The sequence below is a fragment of the Phocoena phocoena genome, chromosome 11 (assembly GCF_963924675.1).
Source record: "Phocoena phocoena chromosome 11, mPhoPho1.1, whole genome shotgun sequence".
Lineage (NCBI taxonomy): Eukaryota > Metazoa > Chordata > Mammalia > Artiodactyla > Phocoenidae > Phocoena > Phocoena phocoena.
The window spans coordinates 17,917,681-17,936,432 of NC_089229.1; the positions used below are offsets into that span (position 1 = coordinate 17,917,681).

General features: G+C 41.0%; 1 protein-coding gene across 4 annotated transcripts; it reads left to right on the top strand.

The window, feature by feature from the left end:
• The first annotated feature begins 1,497 nt into the window (after window positions 1–1,497).
• Window positions 1,498–18,402, top strand: NFYB (nuclear transcription factor Y subunit beta). Of its 4 annotated transcripts, none has more exons than XM_065886990.1 (8): window positions 1,498–1,634; window positions 4,197–4,283; window positions 10,902–10,995; window positions 12,411–12,541; window positions 14,604–14,801; window positions 16,021–16,102; window positions 17,048–17,127; window positions 17,948–18,402. In XM_065886990.1, the coding sequence occupies exons 3-8, from the start codon at window positions 10,902–10,904 to the stop codon at window positions 17,978–17,980; spliced, it is 618 nt and encodes a 205-aa protein (XP_065743062.1). In that variant the 5' UTR covers window positions 1,498–1,634; window positions 4,197–4,283; the 3' UTR covers window positions 17,981–18,402. The 4 variants fall into 4 exon arrangements, with proteins under 4 accessions (XP_065743062.1, XP_065743063.1, XP_065743064.1 ...); XM_065886991.1 differs by lacking the exon at window positions 1,498–1,634 and adding an exon at window positions 2,217–2,758; XM_065886992.1 differs by lacking the exons at window positions 1,498–1,634; window positions 4,197–4,283; window positions 14,604–14,801 and having other exon boundaries at window positions 17,948–17,980.
• Window positions 18,403–18,752: the final 350 nt, after the last annotated feature.

Below are 18,752 nucleotides of genomic sequence, written 5' to 3' on the forward strand. Positions count from 1 at the left end.
ATTTCCTGCCTTTGAGTACATCATTTCACTCCTAAAACTCCACTTTATGGGTAGTTGTAGAGAAAGGGAGGAGTTAAACACAGGCCAACATTATTTCTTTTCTGCAAATAACAGTTTTTAAAAGTTTGATGGAGATTGAAATTCATGTGATACAAAGGTAATAAGCCAATTTAAGCGAATGGGCCAACTTTTCTTAGGGCTTTCTCTGTGCATTTACTCTAAGTGAATTCCAAACAATCTTAAGAAGTAGCCAATATTACTCCCATTGTAGAGGTGAGGAAACTGTCACGGAGAGGTCAAGAACCTTGGCCAGGGTCACATGCCAGTAAGAGGGGGAGCTGGCATTCAGATCAGGTTGTCTGATCCCAGGGTGGTATTGCTACTCACTCCTCTTGGAATAATTGGAGGCTTTCATTCGTCTTTGCTTCCTTATTTGCTCCGGAAATGTGAAAATATGCAGAGAAACAGTAGGAGCTTTATAAATAAAACATGTCTACATATTTTTACGTGATTAAAGCTGGAAAGTTTAATGTGGCACCGGGCCACTTTTTTAGTGGAAGTAAAGGGAACGTGATTCCCGGCCCCGGTTGCAAAAATCCTGCCCCCTTTGCAGTGAGTGGTGTCTGGCCCACCGCCCATCTCTGATGGTCACAGACCAGGGAAGTCCGACCCAGACTGGACTCAGGGAAAGACAGCGAGGGAGCTTGGCTGCACCGAGGCAAGAATGGGCCATGCATTCTTGCAGCCCAAATGTCATCTGGTTGGGAAAAGCCACATGTCATGTTGCAAATACTATGCGGGTGGGGGGCAGCATATGCAACATTTTAAGCTGGCGTGAAGGCTGCCTGGACTGACCAGCTTGTTAAACCTGAAGGAGAGTATTGCAACTTTAGATGGAATCTGAAAAACGAATACCGGAGCTCAGCGGCCGAGTGAGGGGCGTTGTGCATGTGGCCACATTAACAGGGACACAAGGCCAACACGAGGTACTGAAAGCGTTCCAGGAGACAATCGCCGTTCAACTCCACCCTGCAGTTCGGGTGTTGCCCTGGACGACAGCTTCTGCCCTTGGGTTTCCCCATCTTAAAAATCGAGGCGCAGGCAGGCTGCACTCAGGCAGGCGGATGAGACACTTGCACTTGGTGGAGGGAGGCGATTGAAAAGAGGGAAGGCTGAGAAATCATGCTTCGCAAGGTCCGGGGAAAACACTGCGGGAAGCAAGTCCGCACAGACCTTAGCAGAAGCACGCCTAAGTCCCGGTCCCTGGAAGCCCCCGCCGAGCAAGAAGGCCGCTGGCCGGCTCCGCCGTGCCCCGCAGGACCTACCCGCAGCACCTACCCACAGCACCTAACCGCACCTGCCCCCAGCCCGTTCTGCAGGCTGGCACAGCTGCAGCCGCTCGGCGCACGGGGCGGGGCCGGAGGCGGGGCCGGGGCCGGGGCGGGGCCGCGCCGGGCGGGCACGCGGGAGGCGCGGAGGGAGGGTGTCGCGCCGAGGGAAGCGGCCCGCGGCGGAGGGAGGGAAGGCCGAGTCCTGGAAGCGGAGCTCCGCGCTGGGACTGGTTCCTTCGCAGCCATTTTCTGTCCAACCAAACAGCCGATTGGAGACGGGAGCCAACCAGGGCTGCATTGGAGGTTTGTGTCTCGCTTCGGCCAATGATCGCTCCTAAACCGACTCCACTTTAGCTCGAATGAAATGTCCGTCTCCTCCCGGCGCCGTCCCCGCCGCCAACGCCGCCGCGGCCGGGGGCACTCGCCTCCCTCCCGCCCGCCCTCCCGCCCGGGCCGGAGCCGGGGCCGGGCGGGCGCCTGCGAGGCCTGTCCCGCTGCGGGCCCGGCCGAGGAGCGAGCGCGGGGCCGCTGCGCGGCTCTTTGTGCGCGGGGCCGAGGAGCGGCGGGACGCGGGCCAGGCCGCCCCCTGCTCGCCGCCGCCGCAGAGCTCCGGGCCCGAGGCCGAGGAGGGGGCGCTGGGGCACCGTCGGGCCCCGCTCTCGGCGGCGTCCCGGCCGGCTCCATTTTGTGCGGAGAGCCGGCCGGGGGGCGGGGGGACGCAGCCAGGACCTCCGGCCCTGATCCTGACCCCTGGGCCTGGCCGCCGTGCGGGGGTCCCCGGGGAGCGCCCCTCTTCCGCCCGCCGGTCCGCGGAGGCACGGCGGGGCCGGGCTGCTTTGTCTGCCCCGGCACCCCGAGCGCCGCGCGGCGGGCGGGCGTTGGGCGCGGGCCCGGGCCGGGCGAGTCGGGGGGATGCGCGCCAGGGGCGTCCTCGCCGTGCGGGCTGGACTGACAGGTCGGCCGGGCGGGCCGTGGGGCCGGGGCCAGTCCGCGCACCTTCGTGGGGAGGAAGCGAGGTCCCCGGGAGGAAGGAATGGATTTGGTTTCCCCGCAGTCTGGTTTGCGCGTAAAGAATGCAGCCATCTGGCGGCTTGCGGTCCCTGGACTTGCCCCGAAGGTGGGAAGGAAGCCTTACGGATTGGACTAAGGTTTTAATCTTGGGTGGGAGGCGGGGAGGATATGTCAGGCTTTAGGAGAAGTAGTCTCCGAGAACAAAGAATTAGAGGACCCACAAGTCGTAATCGCGACTGAAGTACTCTAATGAGATGATTTAAGCAAGGTTAGGTAGCGTATGACCTTTAAAAAAAAATTGTATCCCACTAACCTGCATGGACTCCACGGTTCGTGCCACGAATCACTGGGATGGTTTCGGCTTTCTCCTATGGAAACTAATCAGCAATATAAAGTGATGAGGTAAAGTGATCAATGTAAGTGGCATTAACAAATAGGGATTTTATTGGTAAAGTATTGAAAGTTTAACCCAAATACCTTAAAAGGCAATTATTCCTTCCTCACACTGCTGCTGTAGTTTTTAATTTAAGGATTATATTGATGCAAAACTCTGGTTTTGATGCCAAAGAATGGAGGGTGGAGGAAGGAAGGGTCTATTGCTTTTCTTGGATACAAATTTGCATTTCTTTAAACATTAAACAGATGTATGCATTCCCTTGAGCTTTCATATATATCATAACCTGCCTTTAAGAAAATATATACCATATGAGGTGATAGTGTTTTTCTTTGATATACCGAATCTAAATATATACCGACTCAACTATTTGGGTGAGTGTGGTGAGGTGTGGCACCCCTTTCCCCAGCAAAAATACATAAATATCTACAGCTTCTATATTTTAAGGATTCTGAGGATTTTTTACCCCCCAGAGACACCCTTTAAAAAATAACACTTATAGCTACAAGGAAGGAATTTTCCGGGCAGCTTTGGGCTAGGAAGAGGACGATATTTGGAAAGAAATTAGAAATTCCTTTTAAGATTATAACACAGTGGACAATGTCAGCCAGTCTTTGCTGCCTGGACCCTTGTAATGGCATTTTAAAATTCAATTCAGTGGTTAGAATTTTTTCTCCCATTTACTAGATTTCATGCTTGAATGTGTATCGGTATTTTTTTCTTCTTTTAAAAATTAACACTAAAAGGGTATGTTTTTGTCCCCCCACTCTCCATTTAATTGTTTCACTCGAGAAAAGGAAAAGCAAATGAGAAAGGGAGATTGTAACACTGTAATAGATGCTAGTTTATTCAGCTATTTATGCCTTAAGGTGAGCAGGAAGTTCTGTTGAGATGCAATTTGAGTCCAAAATGGTGGTACCTTAAAATGATAAAGGTCTTAATTGTGTTGTTCTCTGGGCAACATGTATCTTCTTCCCGCTATAATCTGAGATATTTAAAAGCGTTATACTCTGAGGTAAATTTGTCTCGCCTTTTGAGCTTTGGACTCTAAATCGCACTCTAAAACAATAAGAAAATCATCACCAAAAAATTAAGTTGATAAATGGGGTGTTCGTGTCGATATTTTAAATAGTTTAGATATGTTACATGATTTTTGGTCTCTTGCATATTACATAATTTGGTGTGTTGTGATGAATATTTATGATGAACATGACTAAATATAGGGTTATGTTGGAAAAGCAATACCTCCCCCCGATGGCATTAACTTTTTTGTAAGTTCTCCAAAATATATCTTCCAATTTAACAAACATTTATTGGGTGCTTGCTTTTTGCACCATTTTTTAGCCATGCACTCCATTAAATAAGAATAGTAGGTAAAATTATATATGCCTTTTTAAATTTTACTAGGAAGAAAGCCTATAGGCTAACTTTTTTACTACTAATAGATGTTTATCTTCTAGGTTGGAATTGGGCAGAGATTAGACACCTTTTTAGGCAGGTGTTCTTGAGTACCACTGACAACACGGTTCTCAAAGTATTTCTTGACAGTAAGTATGTTTTATCATTTTGGTTGTTAATTTGATTTGAACTGTAATTAGCTGGAAACAAAATTGTAACTGATTTATATTGGAGATTCCTGATAGAATGAATGCCTTTCAAGGCCAGACAGTACCTCTCCTCATTCCTGTTGCTTTCTTCTTTTTAGGGACTTGCATATATTAAGTGTTTCCTCTGGGTCCTTAAGAGTTGTCCAGGCTACAGGGTAAAAAGCCGTCCCAGCTCTCAAGAGGCTATCTGTTTAGCTGGTAGGGCTTTAGTCAAATTGAATACTTAGAGGCAAGTTATGTGTGGAACAGAAAATGCTGGTTCTAAGGGTAGCACAAGTGAAAAGAGAGGTGTGGTGGGCTTGGTAGTTGGGAATGTCATGGAGGGAGCCTGCAGGGTTCGAACTGAGCCTTGAAGGATGAGTGGGGTTGGATAGGTGCAGGCTCTCACCATAAGCAAAAGCCTGAAGGTAGGGGTGAGTGACTTATGTTTAGTGGCTGGGCAGTAGATCTGCATGGTCCAGGTGGGGATTTCACAGGATAATCCAGTGAAGAGATACCACATGACCTGTCTGGATACTTGAATCTGATACTACATCTGTAACATCAGGCATGTCACAACTTCCTTGAGACATGATTGCCTCACTCCTAAAACAGAAGAACAAAAACGAACAAAAGAACCTGGTGGTCCCTAAATAAGGTTTTTTTAAAAAAATCAGCCCTGAAGATAGAGTTGGAAACCAGTTTAGTTAGGTTAGGTAGGGGAACCTCTCATGTAAAGCCATGAAATGGTTTGGATTTGATGCGGAAGACTTTTAGAACCATTATAGGTTCAAGAGCTATAGAAGCAATGTTTCAGTGAGATTGGTCTTAAAACTGCATGTACCCAGGTAGGTTGGATAGTAATCCAGTGTAAGTAGAAAAGGAAGGGCATATCCAGAAAACATTTAAACAGATTAGGTAGATCTTGGAGGAGGTGGAAGAACCTAAGATGACACTGGTATAATTAGCCTGGAAGCGTAGAGAGATGGCATTATTAACAATGGAATTGCAGCAGTTCAGAAGGAGTTCTTATCCATTGCCTCCTTGCAGGAGATGGGGGAGGTGAATTTCATCTTCCAGTATCTTAAGTTTGCAGTGGTGGGATATCAGACATATTCTACAGGCCTGGCTTGCTTGAGTGGCAGTCATGATATAGTTGTAGATGTAGGACTTACGAGCATAGAAATGATATTTAATGAGTTTATTCAGAAAGTAAGGGAAGAAAGAGAAAACGATTGCTGGTTAAAACTAACAAGTAGGATGTGGGAAGGAAAGAATATTGCTTTGGAAATCAAGGGAGAAGAGAATTCCAAGCATAGATGTGGGGTCAGCAGTGGCCAGCACTACAAAGAACAGTCAGGTAGGTTGAAGGCACGATCTTTGGCAACTTTTGAGAGCAGTTTCAGTGTCATGTTGGGATGGAAAAGCACATGTCACAGAGTTTCAACAGGACTGCAGAGGTGTGTAAGGACTGTCAGGGTGAGGATAAGCGAGACAGTGTGGAGCAGAATTAAGCTTGTATGTGTCTGTATGTACTTGGTGTGTTTACTGAGGGAGACTAAGCATGTTTAAGGAAGAATTGAAGAAGCTGGTACTAGAGATGAGGAATCTTTGTATTATTTCTTATCCTCAAAGAGATAAAAAGGAATTGATCCATAGAACAGGTGAAAGGGGTCATGTAAGAGAGAAAACTTTTTATGCCTGGGAAGAATATGAGAACTGTATTTGAAGGGACGGTAATACTAGGGTACATTTGCTGAGTTTTTACTGTGTATCATGTACTTTGCTAAGTGCTTTTTTGTTGTTGTTGTTGCGGTACGTGGACCTCTCACTGCTGTGGACTCTCCCGTTGCGGAGCACAGGCTTCCGGACGCGCAGGCTCAGCGGCCATGGCTCACGGGCCCAGCCGCTCCGCGGCACGTGGGATATTCCCGGACCGGGGCACGAACCCGGGTCCTCTGCATCGGCAGGTGGACTCTCAACCGCTGCGCCACCAGGGAAGCCCTGCTAAGTGCTTTTTATACCATAGCTTCACTTCTCATAGCAATTTCATTTTGAAAATGGGGAAGTTAATATTGTCCTTGCTTGAGAAGCATCTTTGAAGGTTTTTAATATACAATCAGTAGACTCAGAGTTTAGAGGACAAATTAAAGACGTAGGCTTAAGGACTATTTGAAAAACTATCAGGAACAAATACTATAAAGTACTTCGCATCTGAGACTCTGGACTTCGGTCTCATTTAGGTTGCCACCTTTGGCAAGTCATTAGCCTCACATAACCTCAATTTTCTCACCTGCTTCATGGAGTCATGAACATTGCATAAGGTATTTAGAAAGTGCTCAAAAATGTTAAACATTAAAGAGGGCACTACTTATCGCATTTGTGCCACAGACTATTAGTATAGTTAAGATACCGCTACATCACAAAATTATAGAATAAAATTTACTAGCTTAGACAGCTGACCATTTATTTCACATAATATTTTAGAGAACAATATTATCGGTTAAACTAAATACTTAGAATAGTCAATAAAGTTAATTTAGTGGGATTTAACTACTCTTTGTCCATATTTCTCAGTTCCCTTGGATCTAATGATTGATCATTTTACCCATTCTCGTCACTATTCTACATGCTCTTTCCTCTTTGTTGTCTGGATGGAATTCAACACTTCAGAGTCTCTGTTCTTACCAGGCTTGTAAGTATCACAGCTGGACATATCGATTCCACTAAACATTTATGGTCACCAACTTCAGCTAGGCTCTTTGCATCCTCCTAGCACTCCTGTTCCCTTCCTTTTGCATTCTCTGGTGAAAGCCATCTGTCTCCCCAGCTGTAAGAATCCCAGCATTATCCTTGGTTCTTCCTCCAGCTCTTATTCAGTCAGCCACCAAGTCTGTTGATTTTACCAACGAAAAAGCTCTGTAGTCTCTGCTTCTGCTGTCCAGTGCTGCTGTCCTGTTGATACTGGGAATGTTCATCATCTTTCCTGAACTCATTCCCTAAATGCAGCATTACAGTCCTTACTGGACTTCTGCCGCCATTCTTGCTCCCCTCCAGTTCACTTTCTACACTGGACTGTAGCCAGAGTGATGTTTTTAAAAAGAAATCTGATTTGCATTCTTCTGCTAAAACTCTTCTTTGATTTACTCTTGTCCACAAGATACTGCTCGACCCAGCCTCTACTAGCTCATTCCAGCCCACCAGTACTGTTTCTCAGTTTCCTTTGCCTGGAACATTCTCGTCCCATCTTTCTTTGACTGATTGCTGTTCATCTTTCAGTCTCAGTTTAAACGTCATTTTCTTAAGATGGCCTTCCTTGACTCTTTTAGACTAGTGAGGTTCCTTATGGAATAAACTCCTGAAGCATATAATAAAACATCTTTATTTTCCTTAGCACTGGGCACTAGCAATTAGTTAATTATTTGTCATTATTTAATAACTATATATAACATTTACTGAGTACTCCTATTGTATTATGGTAGGTCTTTACATGGTAAGTACTATTCTTGTCCCACTTGCCAGTAAGTTGCAGGGAATTCAAACCAGGTGATCTGATTCCAGAGCCTGTGCCTTGGAAATACTAATAGGCTGTGCTCCCCACCCCGTCCCCCTGACCCCAGTTTACGTAACATTTGTCTTCTCTGCAAGATGAGGACAGAGACCTTGTCTTTGTTGTTGACCTGTGACGTTGTCGGCACATAGCACAGACTTGATAAATACAGGGTGCTTACTCGGTAAATATTTGTTCAGTGGCTTACAATCTACAATCTATTTTGTGAATTTTAATAGGAAGTTTTAGACCTAGAAAAAGCCTTTGGGATGTATCTAGCAAGTTACCCCCCTCATTTCTTATATATATATAGGAAGATAGCTAGCATATTGTAAGCATCAAAGATGAGGCCAGCTTGTTGAATGGAAGATTCTAAGAGCCTTGGGGATTCCAAGATGGGAACACTGATTTTTGGCTTACAGAATAGGGTAAATCAGAAAGATTTCAGGAGGATGGGTGAACACTGGGATTAAAGTATGGGGCAGGATTTTAATGGTAGAAAGAATAGAGGAAGACAGGAGTGGTGAAATGACAGAAAAGCTAAAACTTGCAGAACCAAAGACGCATACAGCTAAGCAGATGACATGTGGCTTATCTTCAAAGGAGGGAGGGTGAGATCTGACATCTGAGTACACTATGTGCCAGACTCTGTCCTTAGCAGGTTTCTAGTCTTTATTTAATTCCAACAACTCTATGAAATACTTTCAGAAGTAATTTTTAGAAGACTGAGGTTTAGAGGCTAATGTTCTTAATCCAGGTAATTCCAGTGCATGACAAGATCATGTGAGTTAAACTTCTTGCTTTTAACACTTTTTTTACATTATATCTATAAATTAATCTCTCAGATCATGGTTATTACAACAGGGTCTTGCTCATCAGCTAATTTAAAAAGACTCAGGCTATCCTGTGGACATTGATTTAGCAAAGGATTTCTGTAACTGCCTCCAACCCCCCTTCCCAAAAAAACAAACTGTATTTGTTTCTTAGTTGTAGGCTTTTAACCACTTTGGTCCTGTCTCCTGCACCTTGATCTCCCCTAGGGCATTGTAAAAACCAATCCATTCACAGCTATCCTAATTGACCTCTCTTTCTTGGCTAATAAATCCATCATCATATCTATTAAAGACAACTCTCCTAGTATCTTTATAGCATTTTAGGATCAAAATAGCATTTTATATTTGGAAAATGCTTCATACATATACTAGCTGTTTAAGATGGGCAAGGTGAAATTATTATTTCCATTTTATATAGAAATACATTTAACCGGTAGGGATGCTTGTTTTCAGGGATCAATAAGACTCTAAATCAGAGCTCACTGACTGCTGTTTACCTCCTCTTAGAGGGCACTAAGAAGCATCATAAATAGGTACCCTGTACTTTCACAAATTATTAAAAGTAAGTGAATTCTATTCTCTACCCCCTTAAAACAGCTATATAAATTATGGAAATGTATCTGTATTTACAATTAAATTAGATACCACAGTCAACAGATGCATCAAAGAAATGCCATGTTATTGAAGACTTGGAAACTAGCCTGGTATTTTAGTATTAGATAAAGATCCAACAGAGATGGAAAGGAAGAGGTGTTACGTAAGGACTCAGATATTGCAGTTAATAACATTAGGTTTGTGCTGGGTCCTGGGCCTTGATAAACATTTAGCATCAACTGTCCCTTCTTGATTTGGCCTGAAAGCGTATATAAATTACACTTAATTTTTGCTATGCTTTTTATTCAGATAATGCATTCAAAATTTTTCCAGCCACAATTAGCCAGTCCCTTATTGTTCTGAATAGTATTATTTGCAAAGCAGAAAGACTTCCAGCATTTGCCATGTTGGAATGGAGACAGTTCAGGGCTTATGGGTCCATCCCTAACCCGCCCACCCTGCCCAGATTTTCTTTCTTAGAAATCATTTACCTCTGAGTAAAATTAAGCAGGGTTTTATTTTTATTTTGGCTGCGCCGTGTGGCTTCAGGGAGTCTCAGTTCCCTAACCCACAGCAGTGAAAGCGTGAAATCCTAACCACTAGACCACCAGGGAACTCCCAGGGTTCTTTTAAAATAGTCATTTTAGGGCTTCCCTGGTGGCGCAGTGGTTGAGAGTCCGCCTGCCGATGCAGGGGACACGGGTTCGTGCCCTGGTCCGGGAAGATCCCACATGCCGCGGAGCAGCTGGGCCCGTGAGCCATGGCCGCTGAGCCTGCACGTCCGGAGCCTGTGCTCCGCAACGGGAGAGGCCACAGCAGTGAGAGGTTTGCATACAGCAAAAAAACCGAAAAGTCATTTTAACTCTCATTTTTGTCTGTGGTTATCATTTTCCTATTTTTATATGCAGATCTCCAATCTCCCTGACCCCTCCTTTTCTTTTTTCTTAACGAGTCAAAAGTCTGAGGGTGGGCGAAGAGAAAATTAACCTTTGACTAGAATTAGGGGTGATGAGCTTGTTCAAAATGAGGGTGTACTTTTGGGTTGCACGGGTACAGAATTGTGCAAGGAATCCATATGCTTCTTATACCAAACAACAGTTTAAACCAGGATATTGTCTCTTGTGGAACTTCTGTGAGATAGCAAAGAAAGTTTGCAGTGAGAGCAAAAAAGTTCGTGTAGGAATATCTGGCTTTAGCAGGAGAGCTGAACAGGCTGGATATATCCAGGTGGCTAACTACTTAGCTGATTTTGGCTTTGCTTGCCATTACAGAGATAAATTAGGTTGTAAGTCAGGGTTGCCTATACTATATTTGATGATTATGCAATTGAAAAGAAAGACGTGTGTGTTTTAAATTCATTTCCTTGTTTTGTTTCCCCGTTGGTCGTAGGCTTATCACTTAATAGAGGGTGAATAGGGAAACTTGAATCATTGGCAAATTATCAAAAGGTTTCCAAATCAAGAAATAGGTTTTCTTTTAGTAAGCTTAAGGCTATGAAAAATGTAACTGACTCATCCTATGACAATTTATGAGCACTGAATCTATTATGTAGTTTTTAGACAAGTTTTATTGAAGATTATTGAAAGCTTTTTTTCCTCATAGATGGATGGTGACAGTTCCACCACAGATGCTTCTCAACTAGGAATTTCTGCAGACTATATTGGAGGAAGTCATTATGTTATACAGCCTCATGATGGTAAGAAAGCCACAATTAGAAACAAATTCACAAGTAGGAACAAATTAGAAAGTGGAAATTTTATTGATGTGATGTTCTATGTTACTTTTGTCTTTACAGGAAAATTAGCACTCTTGTGTCACAGTTTAGTGATAGTCTAAAAAGGTATACTTTGCTATTTTTATTAGAAATAGTCTTCAAAAGAATGATGGGTTTTAGAAAATAATTCTATAAAAGTATGCCTTTTTAAAGCTGGTACGGTTTCTTTAATGATTTGTTATTGATTTCCTACTTAAGTATTAAATATGGCGAATTCTTACTCAATTGATAAACTGAGTAGTTCTTCAGAGGGTAGCTAGCTATTATATTTCTGGTACTTATGGACAGACTTAGTTTTGGTTTTTATTCAGTATTAAGTTTTAACTTGTAGTAGAATGGCAGTATTATGTTGGCCTATCAGAAATAATTTGCTTTTGTGGCATTCTGATGTGTAAGATTAAAAAACACTAAGATACATTTTTGTAGAAGGCAGTTGGGGGTAGGTGATTACTTATTCCATCCTAAAACAGATATTCAAACAAGTTAATTTTGATAACATCATTTTAAACATGTAAAAATGTAAACTGAATCAACTTAAGTACCCTTCTTATTTGATACATATATTAATAAAAGAGTGGGAAGTTTACTTACAAGATACTGCATTTAATCATAAAAGGATATTATTTGTACTATGAAAGCTTCAGTTATATCTAAAAATTTACTTTCTGTAAGAACATTGGATTACTGCTATAGCTTTGTTCATAAACTTACTACATTAGTGGTAATCCAATTGGGTTAGTAATATTCAAGTCCAGTTTTTCCATTCTATATAAACTTGGCTTTGGATAAACACACACCCTTTTAATCTTGTTATGTGCATGGAGCCATAGATCACAGTCTCTTCTATTTTATAGCTAAGTTATGTAACAGATAATTTATGAGCACCTCCTCTGTTGGAGGTGCTGTACCAAGTCCTAAGGAAGGACACAAAGCTGATCCCTGGCCTCAGGTAGCAAACATCTAAGAGGGGGAATGAGAAATAAGGATTATAAAATGTGTTAGAGAAGAGACACAAAGAAGCACTTGTTTGAGATATTTTGTGAAAGGAGAGATCACTTCTGAAGGTGCTGTGGAGATGTATTTGAGCTTTTTGGAGAGTGGGTAGGTAGGACTTTGTAGGCAGAGTTGAGGATAAGAGTATTCTAGGCAGTGGGTTTGAAATTAATGAGGAGGCTCAGTTATGGCCCTGAGAAAATTGTGAAAAGAACTGCTGTCCTAATCCCTAAAAACGATTAGGAAATGAACCAGAATGTTTCTTATCTTAGATTGTCTGAGGTAGTCTTCTCTATCTTGAAGGAAAAATTATGAGAAGCTATAAACCTGTTATTTTTACTTAGATACTGAGGACAGCATGAATGATCATGAAGACACAAATGGTTCGAAAGAAAGTTTTAGAGAACAAGATATATATCTTCCAATTGCAAATGTTGCAAGGATAATGAAAAATGCCATACCTCAAACGGGAAAGGTAATGCTGAGGAGAAATTTAACTGGGTTTTGTTTTTCAGGGGTGGGAGGGGGACATGTAAAACTACATGAACACATATTTCATGAATATAGTTAGCTGTCGATTTCAGTCATTCAGCCTTTCAGCAAAACACACATCTCAGTTGTACACACTTGGTTGCTGAGCGGCGCTCCTGCTCCCCACTTGCTGGAAGCAGATGAAACAGAATTAAGAATCGTTTTAAAAATAGGTGCATTGTGGGCTTCCCTGGTGGTGCAGTGGTTGAGAGTCCGCCTGCCGATGCAGGGGACACAGGTTCGTGCCCCGGTCTGGGAAGATCCCACATGCCGCGGAGCAGCTAGGCCCGTGAGCCATGGCCGCTGAGCCTGCGCGTCCGGAGCCTGTGCTCCGCAACGGGAGAGGCCACAGCAGTGAGAGGCTCGCGTACCGCAAAAAAAAAAAAAAAGGTGCATTGTCAGAACTATCAGGTTTTGGCCATATGAAGTTGTAACTTCCGTAACGTTGCAGCAAAATTGGACCATGTTGGGCTGATGGATGTAGTAAGAATTTTCCCCCCAAATCTATATGTTTGGAAACTTTCTCTATAATTATAAATAGTAACATACATTTAATTCAACTGGCGTGATCTTTTAAAGTAGTTTTGTCTTGTGGAGAAATAACTGCATAAACAGTTACTTATAACAGCTTTTAAAAACTCATTGTCACTCTACTTATCACTTGGTCTGAACTAAAGTCCACACTTTGTATATTGTTTTGTATTGCATAATAAGCTTTCTCTCATTTTATTGTAGCTTTGAAAATACTTATGAAAGTAATAAAGCTTACAAAGAAATACATTATTAAAATATATCACAAAGCCTAGAAGTTCCAATTTGAGTGGTCCTCCTTATGTTTTAAGGGGAAAAAAGCACAACTGCTGATAATTGCTTACTATGCTAGGCCTGCGCTGCCTGGTACTGTGGCCACTAGCCACATGTGGTTATTGAGCACTTGAAATGTTGGCCGAATGAACTGAGATGTGCTGTAAATGTAAAACATACCCCAGATTTTGAAGGCTTAGTATAAAAGAAAGGATAAAGAGATCTCAATTTTTTAAATGCTATTTTAATTGAAGTATAGTTGATTTACAGTATTTAAAATATCTCAATTTTTAAATGGATTCTGTGTTTAAATGATAATATTTTAGATTTACTAGGTTAAACAAAATATATTGAAATTAATTTCACCTTTTTTTTAAGCATAGCTGCTGGAACATCTAAAGTTATATATCTAGCTCAGGTTATATTATCTTGTTTGACTGCATTTATGCAGTAACTCTTGTTACTTTTCACCAGGATGTAAAATAGGCATGGAGGTGAAAGACAGTATGTTTCAGCAAGGATTTTGTCATTCCTGTTAGAAGTGGCTTTGGAATTGCATGATTTAATCTATTTAGAGTTTCACTTTCAAACCCTAGACCACTAAGTGAAGAGTTGTCTTTATAATGAGATGGCAGGTGTGTGCTTCTTTTGGTAGGCTTTTTCATAAACTCAAAACGTATTCTGGACACTTTGTATCTTTATTAATAAAAATGTCACCAGATGTCATTATTTCACTCCCTTGTAAGCCTTACAGTGAATTTAGTTTTTAGTTTGTTTTTAAAAACTTTCTGGTGTCCTCACTGGTGGAAATGCCAGGGCAGAGAAGCGGTACCTAAGTCTAGCCCACAGTACACTCCAGACATAACAGGACTGATTTTCTTGGGGCACTTGGTTTGTAAGAGTTTTCAGTTTTATGGGGTGGTAGGGTCATCCAGTAGTTGCTTTTAAACCTAAATTCTGTTTTGTGTGAAGAGTTGTCAAGGCTTCTCTCATTTGTATTTAAGTTTTCAGTCTCACTCAATGAGGGTTGCAATTTTGATAGCATATGTTACGTCACTGTTAGCAGCATATATTTTGAATATTAAAGGTTAACAGTCATAAACTGAAATTTATATTCTTCTGAATAGCCTTTTATTTTTGCAGGTTGTTAGGAAAGTGGTGGTTATATTCCCTGCAGATTTACCTATGATTTTTCTCTTCAGATTGCAAAAGATGCCAAAGAATGTGTTCAAGAATGTGTAAGTGAGTTCATCAGCTTTATAACATCTGAAGCAAGTGAAAGATGCCATCAAGAGAAACGGAAGACAATCAATGGAGAAGATATTCTCTTTGCCATGTCTACCTTAGGCTTCGACAGTTATGTAGAACCTCTGAAATTATACCTTCAGAAGTTCAGAGAGGTAAGTAAAGTGTCTCCCATTATGTTTTTAAGAAAATACACTATTCACTTTTAACTTTTTAAATGTATTAATCATTTCTCAGAAGTATGTAATCACTTATATTACTGAACTTAAATAGGAAGTCCTTTCTTTCTTCCTTTGTATTACTAATGGCAGCATAGTTGTGTAATGATTAAGAGCATGGACTCTGGATTTAGACCATCTGGATGCTGAACTCTGTACCCTGGGCAGCCTGTTTAAGTACTTTAGGCCTTGGTTTCCTGGTCTGTAAAGTGAGGCTAATAATAATAGTACCTACCTCACAGAGTTACTGAGAGGACTAAGTAAAATAATCCATGTACAGCCCTTGGCTTGGCACATACAGAGTGCTCGATAATGTTAGCACGTGCTGTTATTGTTACTAATTTAAAAGAGGTAGCATCTCAAAGCTTGCGGCCTTTTAGATAAGAAAAAGGAATTATAACTATAACCTTTTATTATTGATTGAATTCTTCTACATTTCCTATTTGGTTTTTCTTTGCATGTGGTATGAATTTTGTGAAAATGAATTGAGATCAGCATATTTATTTCTACACTCCAACTTGGGTGTCAGATCCACATTGCTTTCAAAATACTTTCTTAATGTCTCTATTGTTAGAATCCCATTAAATTAGTGATATCTGCACAGAATGACTAAAGTAGGAAGAGAATGTGTAAATTCTTTACAGAACTTTTCCAAATCTTCAGCATCATTAGAACCTGAGAGTGGACAGAAACTTAGAGGTCTCTGATCCAAACTGTAATTTTGATTTAGGAATTTTAAACTCCAAACTGGCTGCTATAGTGCTGGCCGAGAGCTGCAAGTATAGTTAAATGATAACTTGGATCATTTGTAGTAGATCTGCAAGCTGGGTATTTACAGTTTTTGCAGACTACTTCATCTGTAAATAGACTTCTCTTTTCCTTTTGACGTAGTGTGGAATAACTTTATTTTTACTCATAAATATTTTAGATTTTCTAGGTCATTACTAACACTGTCTTGTGATGACTACTGCATATATATATAACAGCATTTTGAAGGACCTTTCCATATGTTATTAACCAGAAGCATTAATAAATACTCTGTATTTTGTAATAATAGAAGCTCCTAATTTTAGGAAATAAGTAAGCATTCTCATTTAGGAAACAGGTTGTTGTTGTTTTGAATGTAGTGATTACTTGTTTGATTTCCCTTCCTCAGGCTATGAAAGGAGAAAAAGGAATTGGTGGAGCAGTCACAGCTACAGATGGACTAAGTGAAGAGCTTACAGAGGAGGCATTTAGTAAGCAGTGTTATGATACATTTATGCAGCTACATTCGTTCTCACGAGTCATGTAGATTGTTGGCAGTGATTAATTCTATATGTCTGTAGTAGAACTTTTGGAATATTAGCACTGAGTGTTTTGACATAGCACTATTTTGAATAGTTCTTACTAGTTCATACCCTTATATTTGAAGTCAATGAGGGATAAGTGTATAAATTTTAATTCTGCAGAGATTATAATCTTTCACCAATAGTTCTAATGGATTTCCATAGTCCGTAGTTTTTGGTTTAAGATTCACATGAGAGGAGTATTGAGAATTGTTGTTTATAATATAAAATCTTGTGATTTAAATAAATTTGAACTGAAGGTTTCTTAAAAATTGAGTGTTGGGCTTCTCTGGTGGCACAGTGGTTGAGAGTCCGCCTGCCGATGCAGGGAACACGGGTTCGTGCCCCGGTCCGGGAAGATCCCACATGCAGCGGCGCGGCTGGGCCCGTGAGCCATGGCCGCTGAGCCTGCGCGTCCGGAGCCTGTGCTCCGCAACGGGAGAGGCCACAACAGTGAGAGGCCCGCGTACCCCCCAAAAAAAAAAAAAAAAATTGAATGTCATATTGGTGAAATAGAAGGTCCTATGGTGATTGTTTCTCATATAAAATTTATATGTATATATATATTTCTCATATTTAAAATATATGTTGCTTAGTTATGTAAGTGTTGCTCCCAACCAGGCTTCACAGTGTAGGTCTACTTATGAGTCAGAAACTCCATCCAGTCTTTTATGCCCATTGGGGAATTAATCAGTGAAAGTACACTTAAGAAAACTGAAAAATGCTATAGGAAAAAAATGTGCATTTTTAGGGAACTTTTTTTAAATGGAAAAAAATCATACAACCTTAAGGTTCAGGTCAAGAAAGCAGATGCGGTTCTTTTCCTGCTTTAACTTTTTTTTTTTTTTTTTTTAGCTAACCAGTTACCAGCTGGCTTAATAACTGCAGATGGTCAGCAACAAAATGTTATGGTTTACACAACATCATATCAACAGGTACAGTACCTTCTTTCTATTAATATTTTAAATAATTAAAAAAATTATATTCATTAATTTTTTTAAATCACAGGTAGTTAACGTCAACACATTATTATTAAGAATCTGATAAAGGTTGTTAAAAATTGTTTTCTCAAAATATACAACTGTATATAGTATTCTCTGATGGTTACAGATATGTATACAGATGTTCATACAGTTCACCCTTCATATCCACGGGTTCCACACCCATGGATTCAACCAGCGATGGATCATGTTTCCGATCTGTGGTTTGTGGTTGGTTGAATCTGCAGATGGAATTTGCAGATGCAGAACCCATGGATACTGAAGGCCGATTAAAGGACTTGAGCGGGCTTCCCTGGTGGCGCAGTGGTTGAGAGTCCGCCTGCCGATGCAGGGGACACGGGTTCGTGCCCCGGTCTGGGGAGATCCTACATGCCGCAGAGCGGCTGGGCCCGTGAGCCATGGCTACTGGGCCTGCACGTCTGGAGCCTGTGCTCCGCAACGGGAGAGGCCACAACAGTGAGAGGCCCGCGTAACGCAAAAAAAGAAAAAGGACTTGAGCATCTGTGCATTTTGGCATCCATAGGGCATTTTGGAACCAATCCCCCATGGATATTGAAGGAATGAATGTATTTGCATAGATTTCTATAAAGATACACAAATTATTGAAGTAGCTCCTTAGGTAGAGAGAATGGAGATTTGGGGTGGGAACTAGACTTATTTTTCATCGTTTGTTGTTTTTACTCTTTGAATGTTTATAATATACAGGAAACTATTTTTTCTTTAATTCTGCTCAATTTAAATTTTCAAATCTTAGATTTCTGGTGTTCAACAAATTCAGTTTTCATGATCCGAAGAAATGATGGACTGGAGAGTGTAGAGAACTGAGTCTGTATGATTCCGGAACAGAGACATTAGAAGGAGCTGACTGGTGAAAAGATGTCTCTTTGTATATTAAATAGTTGTAATGTAGCTTCCCAATGCTTGACTAATTGAGGTGTTAATTCTGACCTGAGAATCTTTTTCATGAATGATTTTAAAGAAAAATTTGGATTTTAAAGGTATTAAAATATTTTTGTTTTGTACGAGTTTGTTGCTCTGTATGACTCCTGTATGCATTGTATATTGCAGTTTATTACTGTCAGAGATTTGTAGACAGTTTCTTATTTTCATATTGAATCATGTTACTTTTGTAATAATTCAAGTAAGCAGCTGGGTTAATTCATGATGTTTGCCCTTTTAATTAAAAATAAGGGTAGAGTTCATTTTGAATGCAAGTTGCCTTTATTATAAATTTGAGTTTGTCTTGGTTATATAATACTTTGCATGATAACCTAGCTAGATTTTTAGCATTTGCCATATTTATTAACTTTTTTGTAAAACATTCATAGCTTAAGCAGCACCATTTTTTTTTTTAAATGTAATTGAGAGATTAAATGTGAATGCAGAAGCAAATATTGTCGGCCCTATTCAAGCTGGTGCCCGTTAACAGTGTTTACACTGTTCATTGTGCCTGTTGAGATAGTTTTAGTTTACTGGAGCTTTTGTTAAGACTAGATTTGTTTTTGAGTTACATTATTATGAGTGTTGGAATTCATTTAAGTTTAATGTAGTCCTAGTGC

Coding starts and splice junctions, on each gene's coding strand:
- NFYB (XM_065886990.1), top strand. CDS start 10,902: ATGGATGGTGACAGTTCCACCACAGATGCTTCTCAACTAGGAATTTCT. Junction 10,996..12,410: donor TGTTATACAGCCTCATGATG/GTAAGAAAGCCA, acceptor ATTTTTACTTAG/ATACTGAGGACAGCATGAAT. Junction 14,802..16,020: donor ACCTTCAGAAGTTCAGAGAG/GTAAGTAAAGTG, acceptor TCCCTTCCTCAG/GCTATGAAAGGAGAAAAAGG.